The 10,223-nt window shown below is 58.9% G+C and overlaps 1 protein-coding gene across 1 annotated transcript in view; it reads left to right on the top strand.

The window, feature by feature from the left end:
- Window positions 1-1,241: 1,241 nt before the first annotated feature.
- Window positions 1,242-10,223, top strand: part of PAX7 (paired box 7) — a 92,304-nt gene continuing 83,322 nt past the window's right edge. The window contains 3 exon segments of the mRNA XM_015565926.1: window positions 1,242-1,619; window positions 2,175-2,304; window positions 3,159-3,287. Of these exon segments, the coding sequence (XP_015421412.1) occupies window positions 1,242-1,619; window positions 2,175-2,304; window positions 3,159-3,287 (637 nt within the window).

Raw genomic sequence — 10,223 nt, 5'->3', positions numbered from 1 at the left:
GCGCCCGGCCCGGGGATTTGCCGCGCGCTCTCCTGTAGCGAATGCAGGGGAAACCGGCGGCCGAGGACGCGCGGCGGATTAGAACAATATTTGCCCAACATGACGGAGAATACTGAGGAGAGCCGAGTGCCGGTCGCTGAAGAGGCTCTTGAATATAAAGTTGGGCGCTCGAGAGCCCTCCAGCGCTAATGGCATATCCCTCCACGGAGACCGAGGGACTCTGACTTGGCGACGCACGATTTCTGATTAAATCCAAGGGTGGCTTCAGACACCGACTTTTACAAAGAGAGGCGGGGGGCACCGCGAGAGCGAGGGAGGAGGCGGTAGGCACCGCTCGGCAGCCGGAGCCCCTTCCCGCCTCCTCCCTTCCAATTATCCGTCGGCTAGCTCCGCCGCGGCGGCTGTGAAATCGTTCTAATCTGCCGGATCTCCGCAGCCGCCAAGTTCCCAAATTGGGGGGATCGAGGCCGGATTAGTGTACCGGGTGTCCCCCAACCTTCTGAGCAAACGGTGTAGACTTTGCATTAAGGCTTCCAGGCGAGGCGGCTCCCTCCCCAGCACGCACCAGGAGGGCCTGTCTTCCTGGTTTCCAAAGTCACCCCCGCCCCCAGGGACCCTGGCCATCTGTGTACCACCTCCCAGAGCCCGCAGGTACGGTCCACGGACTTCTGGGGCCGAGCAGGTATTTCATTTTAGGAGACTTCCCACCATGGAGCATGTCCCCAATCATCCCCAAAAGAAATTAGAACTTTGCAAGAGGTTAGAAGCAAGAAGGGTCCGGGGAGGGACAGCCCGGTGCCCCCAGAGACAGCGGGGAAACAGCATCCTGTCACCTGTCCTGGGCTATTCTATTAGGGGCGGTGGCCCAAACTGGGGCTGTCAATATAGTCATCAACCAGCCCCTTCTGGCCCCCAACAAAATGAACCCTCTTGACCTCTTGGAGCGTGGAGCTGACCGGATGGGCCACATCTTGCCCGGTACTGGCATCTCTAAGGGGCAGGCGAACCTGCTGCCCAAGCTGCACCCTGGGGGCCGGAGAGCCATTGGTCCCAGAGCCTCCAGGCTCTCCCTCTGCCTCTCCCTGCCCTTCTCAGAGGCGTCCAGACCCTCCAGGTGTGCCCTCCTTCCGCTTAGGGTGGCAGGACTGGGGACTCACAGCACCGGGAACTCTAGCAGCCAACTAGGACCCTCTCTCCACCCCTGCAGGACCCTCCCTCCGTTTCAGGCCTTTTTTTTTCTGATGGCTGAACTGCCACAGCTCCAAACCCTGGGCGTTCAGAGCTGTCAGGGGTCTTGGAGCTCAAGAAACACTAGAGTCAAGGGGTGCACGGGGTCTCCCCCGCATCCTCACCGGTGCCTCTCCCCTCCCCTCCCGCCCGCAGTGTCCACTCCGCTGGGCCAAGGCCGGGTCAATCAGCTCGGCGGTGTCTTCATCAACGGGCGACCCCTGCCCAACCACATCCGCCACAAGATCGTGGAGATGGCCCACCACGGCATCCGGCCCTGTGTCATCTCCCGCCAGCTGCGCGTCTCCCACGGCTGTGTCTCCAAGATCCTCTGCCGCTACCAGGAGACCGGCTCCATCCGGCCTGGGGCCATCGGAGGCAGCAAGCCCAGAGTGAGTGTCTGCCGGAGAGCGGCCGGCCACAGGCCCTCCCCTGGTGCGGAGATCCTGGCCTGACCCCCTTCACCGCCCTGTGCCATCCGGGTGACTATAGGCTTCTTATGGGAAATACAGTGGGAGACTGTCCCCACCCCAGATGTCCCTCCCCATTGTTTGAGTTTCTCAGGGATGGGAATACCTGGGGTCCAGGTTGCCTGGGACTTTGAGGCCAATGAGTCATTCCTGGGCTGTACCTATATCTGTCCCGACCCCCTGTCACCATCCCAGACCAGGGACCATTTCCCCCTCAGTCTTGTCTGAAATAGTGAGGAGGGGGATCCTGTGGGTTCTATTTCATTATCTCTACCCCCCCCACACACACACACACACCCACTGCCTTCCTTGGAGTCAGAGAGGTTCCTTGAAAGGATACAAAGCCCATTTCAGAAGGAGGGCATGGCTACCAGAGCCACCAGCCTGGCCTGGGGCTCTTGGGAAGTTGATATTGAAAGTCTCTTCCTCCCCCTTCCCTGTCTTCCCGCTCCTGCCCTCCCACCTCCACCTCTGAAGCAGGTGGCGACCCCGGATGTGGAGAAAAAGATTGAGGAGTACAAGCGGGAAAACCCGGGCATGTTCAGCTGGGAGATCCGGGACCGGCTGCTCAAGGACGGGCACTGCGACCGCAGCACCGTGCCCTCAGGTGAGAAGGCAGCTGAGCCAGCGGAGCCCGGGGCTGCAGGGCTCTGGGGATCCGGGCTGGATGAGGTGGTGGTGGGGGCTGATGGATGGGGGGAACTTGGAGAAAAGTTGGGAGGGAACGGGAGGAAGAGAGTAGAGAGACAGTGAGGACACGGGAGGGAAGCAAAACCTTAAGGGAGATGGAAGGAGAAGGAAGGGACGGAGAGAGGGAGGGAGAGGGAGAGGGAGGAAAGAGGCGGCAAAAAGTTTACTTATCATGTTGGGTGAGAAGCGCTCCCTGGCACTCTCCTAGAGAAGTGGCCTGGAGATAGGGTTGTCCCAGGAGGTTTGATCTCCTCGGGCTCCCTGGACCTCCTTCTTCAAGTCACCATGTCCGTTCTGCTGCTGTCACCAGCCATCAGTGGGTCCCAAATGTGGAGGCCCTGAGCCAGGCTCCCTGCGGGGGAGTGTGTGCCTGGACGCACCTGCCTGTGGCTGGAGCAGCCAGGGCTGCGGGGCCTGCCTCGGAGAGGCCCTGGGGCAGGGGGTGTGGATGGGAGTGCACCCAGGGTATGTGAAGGGAAGGGCACAGGTGTGTGTGGGGATGTGTTAGGATAGGAGTGCACAGGTGGCTGTGTCTGCCCATCTTGCCGCTGAGTGCGTGCCCCGTGGGAATCAGGCTTGCCCACGGGGTGACACATTGTGCTCCGTGCCCGGCGGAGTTGTAAATGCTGGCCTGTGGGTATGAATCCCCAGGCAGTGAATTAGGGGGAAGGGGCTTCAGGACTTTGTCCCCGGGGCCCAGGGGCCCGCGCTCCGCTCCCGCGCCCCAACAACTTATACTTGCTCTTTTGCCTTTGAATTTCTGAGGTTTAGTGAGTTCGATTAGCCGTGTGCTCAGAATCAAGTTCGGGAAGAAAGAGGAGGACGACGACGGGGACAAGAAAGAAGACGATGGGGAGAAGAAAGCCAAACACAGCATCGACGGCATCCTGGGCGACAAAGGTAGGGACCCTCCCTGCCGGCCAGACCGAGCCCAAGTTTCCCAGGCGCTGGGGTGCGGGCCAGGGAAGAATCGATTGTGCTTCGCTTCTGTGCCCCAGACTGGCGGACAGAACTCGCGGCTCCGGAGCAGCCAGGAGCCTCTCAGGGTTTGGGGAGGGCGCCCCCTCCGTGTGTCCCGCTGGGCGGGGAGCAGGTGGCCTCCGTTGCCGGGGAGCTCCGCCGCAGGTTTCTGCAAGGCGCGCCGACAACCGTGTGCCTAGGGGCGCGGACTCTGGGCGCGAGTCCTCCAGGCCTGGCGTTTTGGCTGCGGGTCCCTGGGTTGATCTATTATTTATAGGAAACTTGGGCAAGGGGGGCGGGGGGCGAGGAAGGAGGGGCCGGCCTGCGGCTCCCTAAATGAATTTGTTAACCAGACCCGCACACGCTCTCTAAACGGTCCCTTGAAACCCCGCCTGACAGCTGACTGACCGCCGCAATCAATAAAAATTAGCGCGGGCCGCGTGGGCCGCTGCCTCTCATTTCCCGTTGCCAGGGCCCAGATCGCGGCGGCGCGGAGTGGGGAGGCAGAGGGGTGCACTCAGGGCCAGAGCCTGGGTAGGAGGATCCCGGTAAAGGAGAGAGATTGGGGCGCTGCACCCCCTCTCCCCCTGTCAGCGCAGCCGCTGGGCGGACTGGAGTCTAACCCGGGCTCTGATGTTCCTGGAGGGGAGCTAGAGGAGCCGTTCATCCTCCTGGCGCCTGGTGCCTGGGAGAGGGGATTGCTCTGTCCTGAATCGAGGCAGGAAATTTCAGGCGAAGGGAAAGTCCTTCCTCAATCCCGCGTCCCCTGGAAGTTGTCTTTGAGACGTGGTGAGTGTTCCTGCTTTGCGTGAGGGCGTGGGGAGAAATAGAAGCGGGAGATCCGGAGTCACCGGCCAACAGGAAAAGACGCCGGTCCCCAAGGACATGCGCGGGGAGGACAGTGGGAACCTGTACGACAGTGGCTTTGGGAAAAGGGCAGAAACTTGGAAAGAGCACACTGTGTTCGCGTTTCCTTCCAGAAGTTTGTGGAGGCCCCTCTCTCGCCTCCCGTGAACTCCCGGCTCAGGTCTCTCTCCAGTTCTCAGTGGCCTCTCCCAACCTTGAAGGTGAACTTCACAGACAAAGCCCAGCCAGGCCCAGCCCCCACGGGCCTGGTTGGAGCGGGAAGGAAGAGGGGCAGAGGCAGCCCCTGTGAGAGCAGCTGGAGCTGGGACTGAGCAGGCTATTGACATTCAGGGCCCCCAGTGGAACCCTGTCCGGCAGGGACAAAAGGGCGAGGGAAGAAAGGGAGCGAGCTTTGCCTGACACCCCGCTGTGCCGGGCCTGCCGAGGGGCCTGGGTCTTCAGTGGGAGGGGCCCTGAGGTCGCCCAGAGCCCTGGCACCCCTGGTGCTGGTGGGAGGGACCCAGTCTTCACCTCAGTCTGTATTGGAAAGGTACTTAGTTGGACTCCTTTTTTTGTGGGGTGGGAGACATAAAACTTGAATAATCTTTCCCACCAAATCCTGCACAGCAGACAGCGCTTGTGGGAGGGGTACCCTGGGTGGAGTGCTGGGAGATTTGGTTTTATTTGGAGAAACTTTAGGGGTGTGTCTGTCTGTCTATTGGTGGGGGTATGCCCAACTCAGTCTGTGAGGAAGCACAATAGACTCATTTCTTTTGAGAGAGAGGGAAAAAAAGGGAAATGAAGATGGTGTGGTTTGGGGAATCCCTTTGACTCAAAGGCATCCGAAGTGGCTTCCGGTGCGGGTCTGGGCTTTTATAAAACCAGCTAACAAGGCGGGCGACTTCGCTAGATAGAGGTTTTCCCTGCAGCAGGACCGGGAAGCCCCAGGCCTCCAGGGTTGAAGGAGGAGCCTGGCGGATCCGAAGGGAAGGCTGAGAGCACAGGCACTGGATCTGTGGAGTGGCAAAATGAAACGAAAGCCGCGGGCCTGGGCTCCGAAAAGCCCTGCAGTTCTGAGTGACAGTGGGCATGTTGGGCGTTGCGACTGGAGCTAGGTGGCCACGTAGGTGCTTGTGTCTGTCCCTGTGACTGCCCATCGGCCTTGGATGGGAGTGCAAGGGCTGTATTCAGAACCAGCGGGCTTCTGTGTGGGGGTGCAGTGTCATTGTAGAGGGGTGCAGTGAGAATGGGCTGTGTGCTGGTCGGGTTGCCTGCTCGTCTGTGCATAAATCGTATCAGCTCCTGATATGGTACCTGGGCCAGTCCGTGGGCACCTGGGTGAACTGCCCACCTGGAACCATTCACCTCTCTCCCAGGCCCCAGACATCAGTTTCATGGCCAAGTTAGGGGCTAAAAGACCTCCCAGCCTCCACCCATATCAACCAGGTGAGGAGAGGCCCAGAGGCCCCATGGGCAGAGCGAGGGGAGGAGCGAACATCCACAAACTTTGTTTTGGCTCCTTGCGTTGGACAAATGCTTTCTCCGGGGGTTGCCCCACTCGTGGCGGGGAGCCCTGGAAGAAGGGGTTTAAGAGCTCTCCTCTTTAAACGCTAAAGAGAGATCCCTCCCTGAGCCCGCTTTTTCCTGCCGTCCGCTTGGCATTTAATAACGTTAAGACTTATTAGAGCTGGTAATGAAAACTGGGCCTGCTGAATAGGAAGCGGTGTTGGAGAGGGGTGTAATAGCTCCCAGGCATGGTAAGAAACTATTTATCCGCAATCAGTCCTCACTCTCAGAGTTTGAAGCACAAACGTTAAGTTGAAGGGTTTTAAAGCAGATTAAATTGAGCTTTTATTTCTGTGCACTTTCATCTCTGAACAGCTCACTCCTGCTCCCCTTGGGCTGATATTCATGAGGCTGCTCATATTTTTTTTTTTGCTCTTATCCTTGTTAAGACTGAGTTATTAGGATTGTTGGTTGTGAGGATCTGCAGCCCGATGCGCGTAGGGGCTCCGGCCAAGGTCTGCTCACCTGGAGAGGGGAGTGGACAGTTCATGGCACTCATCCGCTCAGACTCTCCTCCATGCCCCTTCTCTGAGGATCAGGGGACGGACAGGCCCGGGACCCAACCAGGAAAGGGTTTGAGGAGGGAAGAGAAAGAGCAAGATTTTCCTGAGACTCTTGTAGGAAATTTGAGAGGCGTTTGCACAGAGTCAAACCATTCTTCTGGGGAACTGACCGAGTGAATGGGAAGAAACGAGTAGTAGTAATAATAATAATAATAATGGCAATAAGCAATAAGAACACCAAAGGCTCCAGCAAGCATCTGGCAATGTACAAACTTAGGCTGAAACGGACCAGATCAGACACGGGGGCTCCACACGGCTCTCTAAAGCAGAAAGCCCAGCAGGGTCACAATGAATAGGAAACCAGGGGGAAGGTAACAAGATTAAAAAAGAGGAGTGTGCCTTTTGTGGGGGAGAGGTCCCCCAAAGTCCACCCGAGAATGTGCCGGCTTCCCCTTTATGAATGGCCACCTGAGTGGGGGCCCTGGTGTGTGCCTGAGAGAGAGGGAGGCAGGTGTGTGTTTCTCTGCCTTTTCCCTTCATAGCTGTTGAAAGCGGCAAACTTACAGGTGTGGAGTGGGAAGTGACGGAGGAGACTCGGGAAGGAGGGAGAGAGCCCCGAGTGCCAGCTTTAGACACTTGTAAAAGGAGGTGGGAAACAATTTAATTTGGCAGCGGCGGTAGCTGCTAATGCGGTTTTCGGTCGTTTGCTACACAGGAGGAAGCTGTTTTGATTGTGTGTACAAGGACCTGCCAAATTTAATTAGGCTCCGGGGGAGCGAATGAATGGGGGGAGGGGGGTGCGGCTCCCCTCAGCCCACGCCGCCTTCTCCTCGGCTTCTTCACACCTGGAAGGGGCATTGTTTACCGGGTAGGAGAGGACAGGGCGGGGAGGGGAGGGGACCCGGAGGGAGAGGGGCCTTGGGAGAGGGAGCCAGGGAGGAGAGAAGATAGTCCATTTATCAAGAAACAAGCGGCATTGATTTAAACCAACAAGTTCCCTCCTCCGTAAATGTGTGTTTAGAGAAAGGTAATTGACACTCCACCAAATCAAAGGATTACCCCGGGTTGGCAATCTAATCAAACGGAGTCCAGGCGGGATTTGAAGCTGTTCAAAGTGGGATCAGCTTCGCATAATGGGGGCGCGGAGAAAGGCGGGAGGGCGCCGGGCGATTCCCCGGCTTTAGGCGGCGCTGGGTGGTGGATATTCAGTGAAACCCGAGGGGGAGGCCCGCGCGATGGGGGTGGAAGGGGTGAGCCTAGGGGAGCTGTGCTTGGGAGGACTATCCCCGGGGGAGGCGGCTCCTGGCGAGTCTAGGCGGGGCAGACACGACGCCCCCTTTCTTCCCTCCATCCTCCCCCCCAACCGAAGAAGAGAAAGGGAGAGGGGAGGAGGGAGCGGAGGCCGAGGAAGAACAACAATGAGATAACTATTACAAAGGCAAACACTGGCGCTCGCTCGCTGGCAGCCCCAGAACCCGCGGCAAATAAACAAAGTCCGCTGTTTGCCAGATAAACTCGTGCCTAAATGGAGTGTGACGGGGGCCGGGAGAGAAGAGACGGGAAGAGATAAGGTTGGAGGGGGAATGAACGAATATAATCTAATAGACGTTTAGAAAACAAACTTTAAACAAGGGCGAACAGGCGAGCGGCGCGTAATTATCCGCCCCAGAGACCCGAGAAGCCCTTGCAGGTTGGGGCGCTGGGGGTGGAGTGGGGGACCTCAGCCGAGCCTTGCAGAGCCGTCTGTTGGGGGGTGCCGCTGGGACTCCACTGGGAACCAGAAGAGGGCCCCCGGGGGCGCACCTGGGAAGGGCTCGGCTGCCAGACGGAGGTCCTAGCGCAGCCTCCTGCTCCCCAGCGCATTTCTCAGCGGGGTGGGGTCCCCTGCTGTCCGGCTCCCGAGTTTTATGCTCACCTCCCGGCGGCGGCGCGCAGCACCACACCCCCCGGTTGTTTGCGGCGCGTTTGGACCTAAAAGACTCCCGCGCCCTGCACAGCCGTTCAAGGAATTAGATATTTACCAGTTGGAAATAAGCCTGGCTAAGAAGAAGAAGAGAGAGAGAGACATTGAAAAGAGGAGGCTGGGGGAAGACTTCAAACGAATCCATCCCTCAGAACGACGGAGGGAGATTTAGAGACAGTCCTGGGAAGTTATTTAGATATTAATAACACATTTTCCCGAGGCGCGACCGCGGCCGCCATCTGCGCTGCTCTCTGCGCTACTTGGCCGGGTGAAATATGGGCGTCTGAAATGTTGAGAAGAGATAACGCCATCGGGCTAACCCCGTCCTAAACCGGCATCCGCGGTAAACCCGGATTAACCCCCCTCCCGCCCCCCCTTTCACAGCTTTCCAAATTTTTCAGTAGCGTTTACATGGAAGGATTTAAAAGCACATATAACAGCCGCCTTAAAGCAGTAAGGTGATTATATGGGCTTTTTAAAAAAAGAATTTTTGAAAATGATCGTTGTTACACATTACATGATATATGTGGTATGATATAAAAACATAAGTTTCATCGAGGGCGCGAGGACTGAGCAAATGAGATTTCCCTCCAGGTCGTCTCTTTCGAGTTCCTATTTGCCATCATCAGCAACGCTGATGAGACTTCAACCCTGAGGGGAGCCCCAGGATCCAAACACGAAAGGTACAAGGGCCCCTGGTTCCGGCCCTGGAAGTGTCTGCTCTAAAGCCAGACAGAATCGCCCCCAGAAGAGAGGCGGCCTGGTGCGGGGAAGCCTTCCTGCTATTAAGAGCACAGAATAGAAACCCCAAAGGGGAGGTTCTCCAGGGACTTTGGGGGCCCTGGAGGCCAAGACAAAGGGGGGCACATTCCATGAATTCCAGAAAAAAATAGCTCTTCTTCCTCCCCCGCTCCAGACTAATGAGGTGATTAGGAAGCCCCGTTGGGGAGGAGGGAGGGGGCTGGAAGGTTAGGACGCCCCCCTCGGGTTTGGCCGCCCTAAGCCTTCCCTTCCCCCACTGGACTGAAAAGAGGAAAAGGTGGAAGTGGGGTCAGTGCGTTCTGACCTGCTCGGAGCGCCCGGCCCTGGCTGGGGTCGCGCAGGGGGAGGGAGGGAACTCGCCTTCCCAAATCGAATCAAGGCAGAACGGTGACCTAAGGGGGAAACTTCGCCACGAGGAGACAGATCTCTCCAGAACTTCAAACAAAGTGGCGGGGAAGGGGCGGCGACGCGGAGAAGGGGTCCGGAGAGGCGCGCAGAGCCTGCGAAGGGAGGAGGGGCCTGGAGGAGGAAGAGAAGGGGTCGAGGGCAAAGGGGAAGCGGGAGCCAAAGGAAGGGGTGTAAGGACGGGAATGTCAAAAGGGGGCTCGGCTGCACTTAGACCTTCAGCCCTGGGGGAGAGGAAGGCGCCTGGGCCCGGCAGCCTCGGGAAGGAGGGGGGGAAGTTGTGGGCTCCCCAAGGCACGCTCCGGGCGCCTCTGGAGCCCACCTGGCCGTCCACGGGACAGCGGAGTGAGGGTGGGTTGCACAGGGCCCCGGGCGATCTAATGGACGTTTCCAAGACTTGGGTGCCTGGGCCCCGGGCGTGCGCTGGGCCTGACCCCTGGTCGAGACCAGGAGCGGAATGGGCAGAGGCCGGCGAGCACAGAGTGGGACGGAAGCGAGTCCGAGAGGAGGAGGAGAGCGTGAGGAGGGAGAGCAGCGCGCGCAGGTCCCGAGCGAGGAAGACCGAGCGCGGGGAGAGCGTTGGCAGACGCGGAGAAAGGCCGAGGGGCCGGGAGAGGCTGGGGCAGCTGGAAGCAAGACAAAGAGACACAGAGTCGTCCGAAGGCTGGCCCCGGGACGGGCACCTCGGGGAGGCCGAGGGTCCGAGAGCCAGCCCGCGGGAGAGCGCGGGCGGACAGGGCGAGCGCGCAGAGCCGGGCGGCGGGAGGCGGGCGCGCCGCGCTCCTCCTTTTGATCCTCCGCGGCCGCCGCTTATCGGAAAGCGCTTTCGGT

The sequence above is a fragment of the Myotis davidii genome, unplaced genomic scaffold (genome assembly GCF_000327345.1).
Source record: "Myotis davidii unplaced genomic scaffold, ASM32734v1 scaffold299, whole genome shotgun sequence".
In the NCBI taxonomy this organism is placed as follows: Eukaryota; Metazoa; Chordata; class Mammalia; order Chiroptera; family Vespertilionidae; genus Myotis; species Myotis davidii.
This window is presented reverse-complemented; position numbering and strand designations above follow the sequence as displayed.